Source organism: Siphateles boraxobius, unplaced genomic scaffold (assembly GCF_051911475.1).
Source record: "Siphateles boraxobius isolate OS27281-9 unplaced genomic scaffold, OSU_SipBor_1 86, whole genome shotgun sequence".
Classification (NCBI taxonomy): Eukaryota; Metazoa; Chordata; class Actinopteri; order Cypriniformes; family Leuciscidae; genus Siphateles; species Siphateles boraxobius.
In genome coordinates this window covers 2,777,645-2,795,032 of record NW_027509215.1, presented here as the reverse complement: position 1 = coordinate 2,795,032, position 17,388 = coordinate 2,777,645, and the positions used below count along the sequence as shown (strand labels likewise).

Below are 17,388 nucleotides of genomic sequence, written 5' to 3'. Positions count from 1 at the left end.
CGATATGAATTTTTTGAAGCAAAACTTTACATGAGTAAGGGGGCTTTGGCAGGTTATTTTGGTATTTAAGATCGATTTCACACAGTAAGATAAAGATACAAGTTGTGATTTGAGATGTTGAAGGCCTGATAATGGCAGTAAAGGAACTGACGGTGTTTATGGTGTGTTTTTGGGTTGTCTGTGCTGATGCTGGACACGAATTCTTCTCATCAACAGGTTATTGGTTCAGTTCAATATTAATTCATTATGTTATATTATATTATATTGTTTTTATTCGTAATGTTTGTTTAATGTTTTACGTGTTTTGTTGATTGTATGTTTTTATATGTAAGATAATTTCAACACTGATGCACTCTATAATAACATTATAGTTATTCCCATTCACTTTTCGACTCCATTATTATTGACTTAACATTAACTCTTTATTGGCTTTTTACCTAATATACATTTTTCGTTATAACTGTAATGTTGTAAAAAGGAATTTAATACATGAATCAAATCCCTTTTGACAAAGTGCAGATTGTTTTATAGATCAAATTGCAGAACTATATGGGAAGACAAAAGACCTTCTGAAGGTCTGCAGTCAATGTGCTGATGCTGAGAATGTAGAGACAATGAAGAGGTGAAAACACATAAATTATTCCCAATATACCAATAAACTACAATATTAATGTGTTTTTATTATTAAAAATCATTACATTTTGGAATGGATGTTTAACAATTATATTTGAGTTTAGATTAAGTATTATGTTAATAAATACATCTTCTAACATACCCCTGTCTTCATCCAGTGTTCTTCCGCATCTTCTGCTTTCATACTCTGACTCTGAGAACCCAGAGGAAGCTGTGAGCTGTGTTTATATCATGGCGCATGATATAAAACACGACGCGGCTCAATATATTGTGCTTTTTATTAATTTGGTGCTATTATTCATAGCTGAGTAAACAACGCCGGTTAACTGTGTGTGTTTCGCATAAGCTGTCTTTCCGCTGCTTGCAAATTGACTCTTTTGAGGAGACAGTGGATTTCCATTAATTTGTTGCCCTGATTGCACGCACTATGCGCGAATACACTGCAGACTCACTCTTGCTCGTATCCAGGGTAAATCTTCATCCCTTACGTGTGTTTTATTTAACAATCATAATCGGCTAAAACGCATGCGCAGGATTACTTCCTGAACAAGTGCGCACCCGAGTCCGTGTTGCTTTCACATACACGCGAATCGCAGCACTGTTCGGGAGCAAACGAACTCAGACCACCTCCTCCAGGTAGTCTCGGGTTCGGTACCCCAGTGCGCACCCAGGTCCCATGACAGCGTTTACATTAGCGATTTTTCATGCGAACCGTGCCCCGTTCCGAACTAAACTGCCAGCCCCCTAAGTGTCAGCGGGCTGGTTGCGGGAACACTGATCTATTCGGAGCAGTGATTTTTTTTTTGCTATGATGCTATGTAGCATTTTGTTTTTGTTGTTAGATTGCTAAGACAAAAACGAATCACTGAAAACTGAGGGCTATAATACACGGGAAATGAGGGAGAAAACCAGGAACAGGTTTGGTTAATCTATTAATTAGAGAGCAACCATTAACAAACAGGAGTAGGGGTCTAATGGACCCAGTTCAAATTACTCACGGTTCAGTTTTTATCACGGTTTTAAGGTTTTCAGTACGGTTCGGTATGTGCTATGTTCAATGAAAATAAGAACAAATAATGAAACAACAAGCAACAACACAAATCAATACAACAGAGCAAAGATAATAAAATAAACAGCTTTTCAGGTTATTTTGGTGTTTACCAGTAGTTTTCGGATACAGAAATTGAATAAAGTAAATAAATGCAAAATGATAATGCATATAATCTTCACTGACTTAAATAAAGATTAATTATTAAAGTTACAAAAGCTATTTAGTGCAGTGAGTGGTTTCCTTTTGTTGTTGTTTGATTAACTTTATACACAGACAGCAGGAATATTAGACTGCTGTCACTTTAAGACATAGTGCATGATCTAGTTCTAGTACACTGATACTGTACAGATGGATAGTCTTTCTGAAACCTACTATGTTTGCTAGGATACTCGCCAAGACGGGCATGTTGACATCTTTTTTGTGAATTTGTCCGTTCAAGCGCAAGACTTGAAAGAGAACTCAATATTTGTGCGCTGTCTGAGACTCGGCTTTCCGTGTGCGTGCTTCGGATGAATCTTCTCAGAGCGTGTGCGCAAGTTCTTTTTCACGTCTTCTTGCACTTCAATGTTTAAATTGGCAAGGCTTAAATGAGATTAGTTTAAACGGATAGCGTGTGCTGTTCAGGTCTCATCTGCGCTTGCGCTATCAACACCCGGTTGATGAAAGAGTAAATGACTGGTCATAGACTTGGAGCATAGGGCACTCTTATTGTTGAACACAGTTAGGGGAAGCCTGAATGTGTATCCATTTACAGAAACATAAATTAGCTTAACTCTGTCTCCTTGGTAAATAATCTTATGTAAATAATGCTTATATAAAAATAATTGCTTTGAAGGGATAGTTCACCCCAAAATTTAATTTCTGTCATTAATTACTCACCCTCATGTCGTTACAAACCCGTAAGACCTTCGTTCATCTTCGTAACACAGATGAAGATATTTTTTGATGAAACCCAAGAGCTTTCTGTCCCCTCCATAGACATTAACGTAACAACCACTTTTAAGGCCCAGAAAGGTAGTAAAGACATTGTTAAAATAGTCCATGTGACTCCAGTGGTTCAACCTTAAAGTTATGAAGCGACGAGAATACGTTATGTGTGCAAAAAACAAATGACTTTATTGAAGAATTTCTTCTCTTCTGTGTCAGTCTCCTAACCTCTTTACATTGTCAAGTATTTATACAGCTCTTTTTCACAATACATATTGTTTCAAAGCAGCTTTACAGAGATAACAGGAAAATAATCAAACAAAGTTTGTTTCCAGAAGAAAACAGCGTCACAGTCCAGCTTAAGTAAGTTCAGTGATGTTTCATTTTTGTTGTAAAAAAAGTTATTAATTTAGTTAATTTATATATATAGCCGCTCTGGAGAAAACCATGAAGTCATCGTTTAGCTCAGTTCAGTTCTTATATAATGGTGTCAATGGAGACAGATCAAATAATATTGTTGAATATTAAATTAAATGTAACCACATTGCAGCACTTCCGAGTTACATGCATGTGTCGTGATGCTCACGTGAACAGCGTCGGCCAATTGCCGTTAGCGATCTGACATAGAACCCGGAACTGCTGCACTGCGGTTACAAAGTAAACAGCGTTAGACAATTTAATGCATTAAGGATTTTGAAATGTATCTCATGCGTTGACGCTGACAGCACAAATATATATATAAATCTTATAGAAATAAATAATTGATCTAAAATTTTATGAAAAGACGAATCCCTTGTTTGACAAATCTGTTTGTTTTTATTACCTAAGTATTCCAACCTACCCACAGATGCATGAATGTTCTTAAGTGTTTTATTGCATAGCGGCAAATTTTATGGTGTTATTTTAACAATCAAATATATTTGAGATGTCATCACTAATTTAATCAAATAGCATGTAATAAATGTAAATTTGATTAAGTTTTTAACATTGACATCTTTTTTTCTCTGTGTCCATATTTGTTTGTGTATGTTTGTTTGTTTGTGGACAGCTGTGCAGTCAATTTCTCATCCCCTTCTGCTGCCATACAGCTTCCCCAAACCCCTCCCCTTTCCTCAGGCACATCCAATCCAAAGGCAATTTCCCCTCTTTTCTGGACCGCCTTCTTCAGTGACTAACCTATCAGAGCTCTCTCGCCAGTCAGTCAACTCCACCCTGCAGTTCACCCAGACTTTAAACTGGCCAGTCAAAAGCAGCAGAGTGGCCTTTCAGCCGAGTCATGGGATTACAAGAGAGGATTAAAAGCGGAGCACAAGACAAAAAACATCACAATGAAGAAGACAACAAACATTTTTCCTGATACCATGCATTAGAAGTTTTGTTATTATTATTGATTTTATCATAATTCTCTCTTTTTTGTAATAGAGTATAAAGGCTAAAGTTAATTTAACTTTTTCAGCTTCACCTTTGTTACTCCAAATATTAATTCTAGGTTTAAGGAACTCCAATATGTGTTGTGCAAACAACTTAAGTTTCTTAGTATACCCAACAAGGCAGCCAGGTTACAAAATTATTTTAAGTTGAATCAGCTAGTTTATTTTTACAGTTTACTAAAGAAAAATGGCAAGTTATTGAAAACGGTTTGGGCAAATTAAGGTGTATTATTCCAAAATGCTGAATCTGAAAAATTGTAAATGCAGCATCACTAAAGAGACTCATGATTAAAACCGAAATTTCCATATAACTATTTCACAAGGGGAAAACGCAAAAAAAAATTAAGAAATTAAGTCATCTCATATGGGTCACACACAAGTTACAGATGAAATATCTGAGCAATCAAATTCTGCATTCAGAAGTTTATTTATTTGTATGAAAGATTTGACCAAGACAGACATTCACTGTATTCATCCAAATATTCATTGTGATCGATCCATTGCAAAACTAACCCTAAACTTACTCCCTTAATGAGCTTTGACTGACACATGTTATGCTATTGGGATCTGCAGGTGGAGATATCACATTGGCTAGACTTCGTGATCAGAAATTTTGGCTCAGGAAAAGGGCAAGCTATGAAAAACTTGCTGTAATTTGAGACAGTTAAAGTGACAATGTCTATAGTTACAAATGTAACTTGCTGTTATTTGTAACTATATTTTGTTAGTTACAAATTTGTTAAAGTTGATACAACAAATCTATGTTACAGATCCTGCCTACATTAAAGATACATAATAAATATAACATGTACAGATATAGTACAATTTTCTATGTAGTTATGTTTAAATATATATAGTACAGATACAAACAAATTATGACTTCAGGCCCTGTAGAGTCTTTCATTCCCAGTCTGACAAAGAACAGGGACTCCTGAATTCCTGTCCAAACGCATGGATCAATTTGTTAGCCACTGAAAAAAAACAAAAAAAAAACATTAAGAAAATAAACTTAATGATTGTTACCATTAACTTTCAACAGTCTGTTTTTCTTTTCAAATTATTCATGACTAAATTGTTTTCTCCTCAAACACAACAACTGCCATTAAAAAAACAAACATGTAAAACACCCCATAGAGTGTGAATGTTTGGTTCAAAAACACCATAGAATAGAAAAAAGGAAAATAACTTCGTTTGAAATAATTAGTATTTTGATAAAGCTACATACAGTATAGAATGTCTTATGAATCTGAAATGAATTATAGATATATTAATATACATTTATTTATACATCATATAATGGAATTAATAGAAAAAATAATGTCATGAAATCAGCCAATTATATTTTAGATTGATCTATCCATTTATTTACCAACTTACCCCATTTGTTACCCACTAACACAGGGCATCCAGCATGCTGCGTATTCCAATTCACTTCACCATTTCTGAGGAGATTGTACCAAAGCACGGCTGAACCCTGCAAGAGCAGAGAGAGGATGCTGAAATTATTCTACTTCTATATAATTAGTACTTAAATGATCCTTGTATAAAATCACAGAATTGATGGTTTACCTTTTTCGGCTGCACTGCAACTCCAACTTTAGGGAAGACAGTGGCGCCCCCTATCTCCACATCACTCATCTACAGCAACAAAAAGAAAAATGTATATGGGTAATTACACACAGGTAATATTAATTAATGTAGTAGAAATATTGTTTAATGCCATTAAGGCAAACTGTTTTTCTGGCAGCTGCACTTACACTGTCAACTTACATAAATTAGGAATGTAGCAATCCTGTCATTCTCCTCCTGCTGTGAGGTCAAACATTCTTTAGTTAGTTTGAAATTATTTGTCTGTAATCCAGCTCTCAATGACACAGAATACAGAGGTTACATTTGTACTCTGAAAGCCTGCAAGAGAATTTGCTTTTTCGAGCCATTGGTTCCCCTATGTCAGGAGTAGGCAACGTCTGTCCTGGAGAGCCGCTGTCGTGCAGAGTTTAGCTCCAACCCAGAAGAAAAATTCACCTGCCTTTAGCCTTAGTAATTCTGAATACATTGATTAGCTGGTTTTTTAATTGGTGTGTTTGACTCGGGTTGGAGCTCAACTGTGCAGGAGAGTGGCTCTCCAGGACCGATGTTGCCTACCCTTCCCCTATGGCTATGTATTAGGCCCTAGCCGCCCTTTTTAAGAGACTTTTCAGTTTTGTACTACATTATAAAATCACAAAAAAAACTCAAATGCAAATTTTGTTTGATTACATGCATGTTGCCAACAAGTTATAGAAAAGGGACTACAGTGGTTGTCCAATAATAAATGGCCTACACATTTTTCCAATGACACTGGGTTGCAAAGTCTATTAACTAACATTCTTGTTCTGCAAACAGGAAGTCGGCATTAGTGTTGGTGTTATTTTCAAATATGATATTAGCCCATGTATTAAGAGGAATTATTTTTGTTTTTAATTATTTTAATTTAAAAGGACAAACTAAAAATATAAACATGCATGGTCTATCCTCCAGGGTCTAGATTCTTGTATCTCAGCCTGTTGACTCTCAAAAAAGGGAGTCTCGCTCTTGTTGTTTTTTTTCTCCTTACAGCTTAAATACACAACAATGTTGAATTTCAGCCAATAAAAATCCAAGCCCTAAAAATACAATGCAAGCACGGTTAATGCAATGCATATTTTTTCCAAGTAGTGCAATTCAACAAGCTTTATATTTTAAAAACATTTGTCATTATTTTACTTCCATATTATGGTAACTCAATTTATTTTCAAATCAAATCACTTATTCTAGTACTCATAAATCCAAAACCTATTAGAAATTCCTAAGGGAACCAATGGCAAATTCTGTGTTGGTTTACAAAATTGATGTCATGTCTCTACAGTGAAACTTACAAATGCATCAAGATGCGGTTCATATCTTCCACCAATCCCATAATTCTGAACCTGGAAAATGATTGAATCACTTATGAAACGCTATTGAAATAGAAATATACTGATATACTATAAGCTCCCAAAGCTTATACTGTATGCCATTCCTTGGCAAGAGATACTGAAAAGCAGAGCAAACCAATGTTCTCTGCAAAGAATGGGGTTTCTTTCTTTCTTTGCTTATTTAGTTAGGCAGTGTGCAATGTCCATGTTTACAGTTTGTTTTGTAAGGCATAGCTGGCATTAAAGAAAATATATGCTTCCTGTGCATGAATCATGATCGTATGCTTTCTTTCTTACTGTGACGTACAAGCAGTATTTCAGCCGTTTCCATGGAGAGTCCCGTAGCATCTCCAATCTTCTGATTGACACCAGCTTCCATAGGGTTATCGTATAGAAAAACACTGAAAATATAGTGATGATTTTTCTTTGCATAATAAGTGTGTGACCAAAACAGCTTATTATTGTGCCAAATACTGCTAACTCTCATGTTAAAAGGAATAGTACACCAGGATATTTTTTGTATTCAAAATTATTTACCAGACATAATGTAAGATTATGACAGAATTTAAATTTCTGGGTGAACTATGCCATTAATAAGGTGACTTTAATAAACATTTATTAAACCTTTGAGAAATACGGTGAGGAGAGACTCTAGATTCTCCATCTTCCTCAATCTTTGATCTAGAAAGCTGTAGGCAACAAATAGGAACAAACTGTCAATTGTAAATTTATAAATATGGCTGTTTTAAATAATATTTATAAATAAGTATGTGAACACCCAAACACCACACTAATGTTTGCTTTCTGAGCATTTGGTTTCAAAATCATTGGCTCTGATTTTGGATGAGGCCTGCAAGTCGGTAGTTAGGGCTCCAATTTATCTCAAGTGCGTTCAGTGGGATTCATATCTGGGCTTTCTATAGATAAGCCAAGTTCTTCCACACAGACCTCAAACCATTTCTATATGGACTTCACATGAAGCACACAATTATCTACAACCAAGGTTTAAATTTGTACATTTTAAATTTCAATGTACAAACTTTGAAATTTGACTTTCATTCAAGACTGGTCAGAAATTATTAAATTGATTTTATTCTACTCAGTCCATAGTTTTAGATTTCTCTTAAGGTTTACACATCAGCTGGGGAGTAGAAAGTAAATATTGACAACTTAAATGTGCATAAAGCCATGAAAATAAATAGCTGGCTCCATATTTTAGGAGAAGGGTCCACAGCAAAGGGTTTATCATATTTTTGATAAGTTTGAATTGATAAGTTCATAAGTTTGAAAGCCACCAATCTAGAATGTAATTATGTCATAGCATTAAGACTTGTCCGCACTGGAATTAAGGGGCCAAGCAAACATGTTCATTTGAAATGGACGTCCACATACATTTGCTCATCGAACAGTACAAAAATACACCAACACTATAAAATTTTAAATATACTGACAATAACAAAGAAAATATTTGTGTTGTTGTTGGTGTGTATTAGAAGAAAATAAACAAAAGCCTAGGTATTTATTTGAAACCGTGGCTAAACTAATGAAAAATAAAGCTTCAAGCTGAGATGTTTCCAAGCAGCACGACAGTAATGGCTTTATGAACTTCTTTACTTACAAGAATGATAATATCAGGGAGAAAATTATAACTATGCAACCATCTACTACAGTATCGCATCAGACAGTGCAGTGTAGTCTCACTGACGGAAAATTCGATTCATTCATTGCTATAGTTAACCACTCAGGGAAGGGTTAACTGACCCAAACTGACCTACGGTAGTTTTCACAAATCAGAATGACCAAGTTAAACACTCAGGGAAGGGTTAACTAACCCAAACTGATCTGTGAAAGTTTTCACAAATCAGAATGACCAAGTTAAACACTCAGGGAAGGGTTAACTGACCCAAACTGATCTGTGAAAGTTTTCACAAATCAGAATGACCAAGTTAAACACTCTGGGAAGGGTTAACTGACCCAAACTGATCTGTGAAAGTTTTACAAATCAGAATGACCAAGTTAAACACTCAGGGACGGGTTATCTGACCCAAACTGATCTGTGAAAGTTTTCACTAATCAGATTGACCTAGTTAACCACTCAGGGAAGGGTTAACTGACCCAAACTGACCTACAGTAGTTTTCACAAATCAGAATGACCAAGTTAAACACCCAGGGAAGGGTTTACTGACCCAAACTGACCTACAGTAGTTTTCACAAATCAGAATGACCAAGTTAACCACTCAGGGAAGGGTTAACTGACCCAAACTGACCTACAGTAGTTTTCACAAATCAGAATGACCAAGTTAAACACTCAGGGAAGGGTTAACTGACCCAAACTGACCTACAGTAGTTTTCACAAATCAGAATGACCAAGTTGAACACTCAGGGAAGGGTTAACTGACCCAAACTGACTGGGAAGGTTTTCACAAATCAGAATGACCAAATTAAACACTCAGGGAGGGGTTAACTGACCGAAACTGACCTGTGAAAGTTTTCACAAATCAGGCTCAATCTAACAAGTGTTTTTGTAATCCAGCGGTGTGCGTTTATTATAAATTGTTATTATACATTGTTAAACATTAAAAACGCCCATTTTCCACATTCCTGTCTACCGGACTTAGCGACCGGTTTACAGACAAGAGCTTTGCTGTGAAAAAATTCACAAATCTAGCATGTCAAGATGACACTGGGTTCAGACTTCTAAGTGACGACTTTTGGAGCTATACCCAATTTAAAATTAAAATCCAGAAGAAAAAAAAAACTGATTTCGGACCGGAGTCAACAAGAACAACTACACGAATTCACAAATCATGAATAACGACATGAGATATTATTTGCATGTCTACGACACCGCACTGCGGGACCACAGCGAAACGAAATCTGAAGATCAAACCGCAAACTAACTTTACTCCGGTACATAACCAAATACTGTACCTTCCGGGTCTTTTGTTTATTTGTCGCGTGACAGAGGCAATGAACGACTCATCACGGCGCGGGAAAAAAACACACGTGTTGAAAGTCTGTGAGTCCTCTAACTTGGCTTAGAGCTTATTCTCTGCCCGAGCCCGAACTTGACCCGACCCGATATTTCCCCTCACTATCCTCGGGCCGGGCCCTTGATCTAGAGACGTGCACTCCCAACACAATAGAGTGCGGCAAGGGACTAGATTTGATGGCCGAGTGCGAGCGCGGGCGGTAATGCACTCACTCTGTGTGTGCGGGAGAATAAAACGATTCGCGGGACTCCCGCAAACTAGAAATATCTATGAATAAAACATATAAAACGAATACATTTTTATTTATCTGTTGCAGAAAAGTAACAAGAACAACTAAACAAAATAGAAACGATTTACAGGCCAGAGTTTCTATTTATAACATGTTTGCAGCGTTGAGCGATTTAGCCAATCACAGACATACGTGTTGATTTCTTGAACGCAATGGCCAATCAGAAGCATTTAAGATAGACTACCCACACTGCTCAAAACAGACTTTTTGTTCAGTGCAGAATTCTGTATGCTGGCAAATCCTCTAATTATAACAAACAAAGTGTATATATTATGAAAGATTCATTATGCAGTCAGCTTCATTGATAATAACAGAGATGTGTGAGATTGCGATGAACTGATGTCAGCTTTTTTTTTTAATCGTGAATCGAATCGAGACCTTAGAATCGAAAATTTAATCGAATTGAGGATTTGGAGAATCGTGACACCCCTATATTACAACGTTATTTTCCTGTTATCTCTGTCAAGCTGCTTTGAAACAATGTGTATTGTAAAAAGCGCTATATAAATAAAGGTGACTTGACATGTGTGTGTGTGGGGGGGGGGGGGGGGGGTTGTAGGGATAGAACATAGTTTGTGCAGTATAAACAAATCATGTCTATAGAAAGTCAGGGAAAGCATGGATATCAAACGTGTGTGTGTGTGTTTTCGATAGTCACTTGAGGTCTGGAGATATTCTTCAGGATCTCTATCTCTCTGTCTGATATAATGTCATGATATCTGATGATGCGAGGCTCGTCCCACTCCACTTCCTCTTTCACTGGTGCGTACATCAGTCTGGGGTTTCCTCCAACTGTGCTGTACCTACAGGACAGCGCCCTCTGTCTCTTGGAGATCTGATTTTATAAAACATAATAAAATTCAAATCAACACACAAAGCGTCACAAAGACTGTTTGCAATTTCATGTCAAATGATGATTTAAATTTTAGCACTTGCCCTCTCGTCAACCTCTCCTCTACACAGTGCCTCATAGTTACTTGACTCTGTGTTCAGTGTAAATATGTCAGGGTTGCTCTGTAAGTGAAGGAGTCTGTTCAGCTGAACTCTGGCTTCATCATTACTTGGATCTGAGGCAAAGATGTTTAAGACTTGAATCACTACAATTTAGCAAAATTGTCTGCCAATGTGAAATATACAAATATTAAACGAAATGCTATTAAATCCAGGACAGATTGACCTCACCCAGATTTAGAAGCTGTTGGCTGAAGTAGATTGCCACAGATAGGCTGCCAAAATGATAGACTGAGGAACTAAGGAAACGGAGCAACTCTTCCTCAGTAGTGGTTGAGTTTTCTGTTAATCTGTCCAGACTGTACAGAAACCAGAGGAAGGCATGCTGGAATTTGTCCTCATTATAAGCGACCAACCCTACATTGAAGGCTTCATCTGCATTTAGAGACGTTTCTGTGAAATAAAAAACAAATCAGATTGGAAAAAGTGAAACTCCGTGAAACTGCGTTGGTGCAAAACTGCATGACAGTTTACCCTTTGTGATGTCTTCTGGGTGGAGTTTGTAGATCTCTTGCAGTCTGATCAGTCCTAAAGCTGCACCATCCAAGTCCTCCAGCTGTGGGATCTTTGAGTCCAACTCATTCTGATACTCTTCACACCGAGTAAGATTCGGCTGAATGCGTTTTACAATATACATCAAATCATTTCTCATTTGTCTGAGGAGTCTGTAAGCTGCCACAGGGTCTCTCACAGCTTCCTCTGGGTTCTCAGAGTCAGAGTATGAAAGCAGAAGATGCGGAAGAACACTGGATGAAGACAGGGGTTCATCAAAAGTTAGAATGTTAGAAGATGCATTTATTAACATAATACTTAATCTAAACTCAAATATAATTGTTAAACATCCATTCCAAAATGTAATGCTTTTTAATAATAAAAACATTAATCTTGTACTTTAAAGGTATATTGGGAATAGTGAATGTGTTTTCACCTCTTCATTGTCTCTACATTCTCAGCATCAGCACATTGACTGCAGACCTTCAGAAGGTCTTTTGTCTTCCCATATAGTTGTGCAATTTGATCTATAAAACAATCTGCACTTTGTCAAAAGGGATTTGATTCATGTATTAAAATCATTTTTACAACATTACAGATATAACGAAAAAGGTATATTAGGTAAAAAGCCAATAAAGAGTTAATATTAAGTAAATAATAATGGAGTCGAAAAGTGAATGGGAATAACTATAATGTTATTATAGAGTGCATCGGTGTTGAAATGATCTTACATATAAAAACATACAATCAACTTGTCGTGACAACAGTGGAAAAAACAGCTGGAGGAATATGGACAAAACACGTAAAACATTAAACAAACATTACGAATAAAAACAATATAATATAATATAACATAATGAATTAATATTGAACTGAACCAATAACCTGTTGATGAGAAGAATTCGTGTCCAGCATCAGCACAGACAACCCAAAAACACACCATAAACACCGTCAGTTCCTTTACTGCCATTATCAGGCCTTCAACATCTCAAATCACAACTTGTATCTTTATCTTACTGTGTGAAATCGATCTTAAATACCAAGGTCTGTCATGAAACTCTAGAAGGCGCATGCTAATAGGTCCTTCCCTTATAATGGTAGTTATCACGTCGTTATCTGATTGGTTGCTGTTGCATCAGCGGCCAATGAGCTGCGACTCAATATAAAAAAGTGTTTGCTTAGCAGTAGTGCACCGGTTGTAGTAGTACTCATAGACATCATGATGTCTATGGTAGTACTAGTCACTGTCGCGTGCTTTCAGAAATCGACATGGACGCTTTTTACTCCATATCTCTGTGCATATTGCGTGGTTTGCAATTAATTCATAAATGAGCAATAATACGTTTAAATTGAGCGTCATGGGTAACCTTCTTGTGGAGTGATTGGAGCTGCAGTTTTTAAGTAAGTTACGTTAATTATGTTTATACAGCAGCTAGCGTTAATTGCTGTGAAATACGCCGTCTAAGCTACCGATATAAGAAAAGGTTGAAGTGAAATAAGCATAAGCACTTACAACAAAATAATGGTTAACTGCATATTTCTGATGCGTTTATTTATTTCAATGATTTCAGCTGCAAGCAACGTCACGCCCCTGTCTTTGTTATCGCTCTCAACAGCTTTACTATCAATTAGAGGATAAGGTTCATGTCAATGTTACATCAAATGTATGAAAAGCAAAACTTTACATGAGTAAGGGGGCTTTGGCAGGTTATTTTGGTATTTAAGATCGATTTCACACAGTAAGATAAAGATACAAGTTGTGATTTGAGATGTTGAAGGCCTGATAATGGCAGTAAAGGAACTGACGGTGTTTATGGTGTGTTTTTGGGTTGTCTGTGCTGATGCTGGACACGAATTCTTCTCATCAACAGGTTATTGGTTCAGTTCAATATTAATTCATTATGTTATATTATATTATATTGTTTTTATTCGTAATGTTTGTTTAATGTTTTACGTGTTTTGTTGATTGTATGTTTTTATATGTAAGATAATTTCAACACTGATGCACTCTATAATAACATTATAGTTATTCCCATTCACTTTTCGACTCCATTATTATTGACTTAACATTAACTCTTTATTGGCTTTTTACCTAATATACCTTTTTCGTTATAACTGTAATGTTGTAAAAAATGAATTTAATACATGAATCAAATCCCTTTTGACAAAGTGCAGATTGTTTTATAGATCAAATTGCACAACTATATGGGAAGACAAAAGACCTTCTGAAGGTCTGCAGTCAATGTGCTGATGCTGACAATGTAGAGACAATGAAGAGGTGAAAACACATAAATTATTCCCAATATACCAATAAACTACAATATTAATGTGTTTTTATTATTAAAAATCATTACATTTTGGAATGGATGTTTAACAATTATATTTGAGTTTAGATTAAGTATTATGTTAATAAATACATCTTCTAACATACCCCTGTCTTCATCCAGTGTTCTTCCGCATCTTCTGCTTTCATACTCTGACTCTGAGAACCCAGAGGAAGCTGTGAGCTGTGTTTATATCATGGCGCATGCTATAAAACACGACGCGGCTCAATATATTGTGCATTTTATTAATTTGGTGCTATTATTCATAGCTGAGTAAACAACGCAGGTTAACTGTGTGTGTTTCGCATAAGCTGTCTTTCCGCTGCTTGCAAATTGACTCTTTTGAGGAGACAGTGGATTTCCATTAATTTGTTGCCCTGATTGCACGCACTATGCGCGAATACACTGCAGACTCACTCTTGCTCGTATACAGGGTAAATCTTCATCCCTTACGTGTGTTTTATTTAACTAAATACATCATAATCGGCTAAAACGCATGCGCAGGATTACTTCCTGAACAAGTGCGCACCCGAGTCCGTGTTGCTTTCACATACACGCGAATCGCAGCACTGTTCGGGAGCAAACGAACTCAGACCACCTCCTCCAGGTAGTCTCGGGTTCGGTACCCCAGTGCGCACCCAGGTCCCATGACAGCGTTTACATTAGCGATTTTTCATGCGAACCGTGCCCCGTTCCGAACTAAACTGCCAGCCCCCTAAGTGTCAGCGGGCTGGTTGCGGGAACAATGATCTATTCGGAGCAGTGATTTTTTTTTTGCTATGATGCTATGTAGCATTTTGTTTTTGTTGTTAGATTGCTAAGACAAAAACGAATCACTGAAAACTGAGGGCTATAATACACGGGAAATGAGGGAGAAAACCAGGAACAGGTTTGGTTAATCTATTAATTAGAGAGCAACCATTAACAAACAGGAGTAGGGGTCTAATGGACCCAGTTCAAATTACTCACGGTTCAGTTTTTATCACGGTTTCAAGGTTTTCAGTAAGGTTCGGTATGTGCTATGTTCAATGAAAATAAGAACAAATAATGAAACAACAAGCAACAACACAAATCAATACAACAGAGCAAAGATAATAAAATAAACAGCTTTTCAGGTTATTTTGGTGTTTACCAGTAGTTTTCGGATACAGAAATTGAATAAAGTAAATAAATGCAAAATGATAATGCATATAATCTTCACTGAATAGATTAATTATTAAAGTTACAAAAGCTATTTAGTGCAGTGAGTGGTTTCCTTTTGTTGTTGTTTGATTAACTTTATACACAGACAGCAGGAATATTAGACTGCTGTCACTTTAAGACATAGTGCATGATCTAGTTCTAGTACACTGATACTGTACAGATGGATAGTCTTTCTGAAACCTACTATGTTTGCTAGGATACTCGCCAAGACGGGCATGTTGACATCTTTTTTGTGAATTTGTCCGTTCGAGCGCAAGACTTGAAAGAGAACTCAATATTTGTGCGCTGTCTGAGACTCGACTTTCCGTGTGCGTGCTTCGGATGAATCTTCTCAGAGCGTGTGCGCAAGTTCTTTTTCACGTCTTCTTGCACTTCAATGTTTAAATTGGCAAGGCTTAAATGAGATTAGTTTAAACGGATAGCGTGTGCTGTTCAGGTCTCGTGCTTGCGCTATCAACACCCGGTTGATGAAAGAGTAAATGACTGGTCATAGACTTGGAGCATAGGGCACTCTTATTGTTGAACACAGTTAGGGGAAGCCTGAATGTGTATCCATTTACAGAAACATAAATTAGCTTAACTCTGTCTCCTTGGTAAATAATCTTATGTAAATAATGCTTATATAAAAATAATTGCTTTGAAGGGATAGTTCACCCCAAAATTTAATTTCTGTCATTAATTACTCACCCTCATGTCGTTAAAAACCCGTAAGACCTTCGTTCATCTTCGTAACACAGATGAAGATATTTTTTGATGAAACCCAAGAGCTTTCTGTCCCCTCCATAGACATTAACGTAACAACCACTTTTAAGGTCCAGAAAGGTAATAAAGACATTGTTAAAATAGTCCATGTGACTCCAGTGGTTCAACCTTAAAGTTATGAAGCGACGAGAATACGTTATGTGTGCAAAAAACAAATGACTTTATTGAAGAATTTCTTCTCTTCTGTGTCAGTCTCCTAACCTCTTTACATTGTCAAGTATTTATACAGCTCTTTTTCACAATACATATTGTTTCAAAGCAGCTTTACAGAGATAACAGGAAAATAATGCAACAAAGTTTGTTTCCAGAAGAAAATAGCGTCACAGTCCATGTTAAGTAAGTTCAGTGATGGTTCATTTTTGTTGTAAAAAAGTTATTAATTTAGTTAATTTATATATATAGCCGCTCTGGAGAAAACCATGAAGTCATCGTTTAGCTCAGTTCAGTTCTTATATAATGGTGTCAATGGAGGCAGATCAAATAATATTGTTGAATATTAAATTAAATGTAACCACATTGCAGCACTTCCGAGTTACATGCATGTGTCGTGATGCTCACGTGAACAGCGTCGGCCAATTGCCGTTAGCGATCTGACATAGAACCCGGAACTGCTGCACTGCGGTTACAAAGTAAACAGCGTTAGACAATTTAATGCATTAAGGATTTTGAAATGTATCTCATGCGTTGACGCTGACAGCACAAATATATATATAAATCTTATAGAAATAAATAATTTATCTAAAATTTTATGAAAAGACGAATCCCTTGTTTGACAAATCTGTTTGTTTTTATTACCTAAGTCTTCCAACCTACCCACAGATGCATGAATGTTCTTAAGTGTTTTATTGCATAGCGGCAAATTTTATGGTGTTATTTTAACAATCAAATATATTTGAGATGTCATTACTAATTTAATCAAATAGCATGTAATAAATGTAAATTTGATTAAGTTTTTAACATTGACATCTTTTTTTCTCTGTGTCCATATTTGTTTGTGTATGTTTGTTTGTTTGTGGACAGCTGTGCAGTCAATTTCTCATCCCCTTCTGCTGCCATACAGCTTCCCCAAACCCCTCCCCTTTCCTCAGGCACATCCAATCCAAAGGCAATTTCCCCTCTTTTCTGGACCGCCTTCTTCAGTGACTAACCTATCAGAGCTCTCTCGCCAGTCAGTCAACTCCACCCTGCAGTTCACCCAGACTTTAAACTGGCCAGTCAAAAGCAGCAGAGTGGCCTTTCAGCCGAGTCATGGGATTACAAGAGAGGATTAAAAGCGGAGCACAAGACAAAAAACATGACAATGAAGAAGACAACAAACATTTTTCCTGATACCATGC

At 36.6% G+C, this 17,388-nt stretch overlaps 1 protein-coding gene and 2 long non-coding RNA genes across 3 annotated transcripts; 2 read left to right on the top strand and 1 right to left on the bottom strand.

Moving 5' to 3' along the window:
- Positions 1-88: 88 nt before the first annotated feature.
- On the top strand, positions 89-851 carry LOC143731101 (uncharacterized). Its single transcript, XR_013200700.1, has 3 exons — positions 89-216; positions 532-622; positions 792-851. It is a non-coding gene; the product is annotated as an uncharacterized LOC143731101 (long non-coding RNA).
- A 3,944-nt stretch (positions 852-4,795) lies between these two features.
- Positions 4,796-12,775, bottom strand: LOC143731186 (prolyl 4-hydroxylase subunit alpha-1-like). The gene is made up of 13 exons (XM_077221854.1): positions 12,648-12,775; positions 12,199-12,289; positions 11,745-12,016; positions 11,442-11,663; positions 11,196-11,326; positions 10,918-11,094; positions 7,602-7,666; positions 7,285-7,378; positions 6,939-6,989; positions 5,812-5,850; positions 5,611-5,679; positions 5,419-5,515; positions 4,796-5,012 (listed from the first exon to the last, which is right to left on the bottom strand). Exons 1-13 carry the CDS (start codon positions 12,730-12,732, stop codon positions 4,942-4,944), a joined length of 1,464 nt encoding a protein of 487 aa, XP_077077969.1. The 5' UTR covers positions 12,733-12,775; the 3' UTR covers positions 4,796-4,941.
- Positions 12,776-13,507: 732 nt separating this feature from the next.
- LOC143731114 (uncharacterized) lies at positions 13,508-14,267 on the top strand. The gene is made up of 3 exons (XR_013200704.1): positions 13,508-13,633; positions 13,950-14,040; positions 14,210-14,267. It is a non-coding gene; the product is annotated as an uncharacterized LOC143731114 (long non-coding RNA).
- The last annotated feature ends 3,121 nt before the right edge of the window (positions 14,268-17,388 follow it).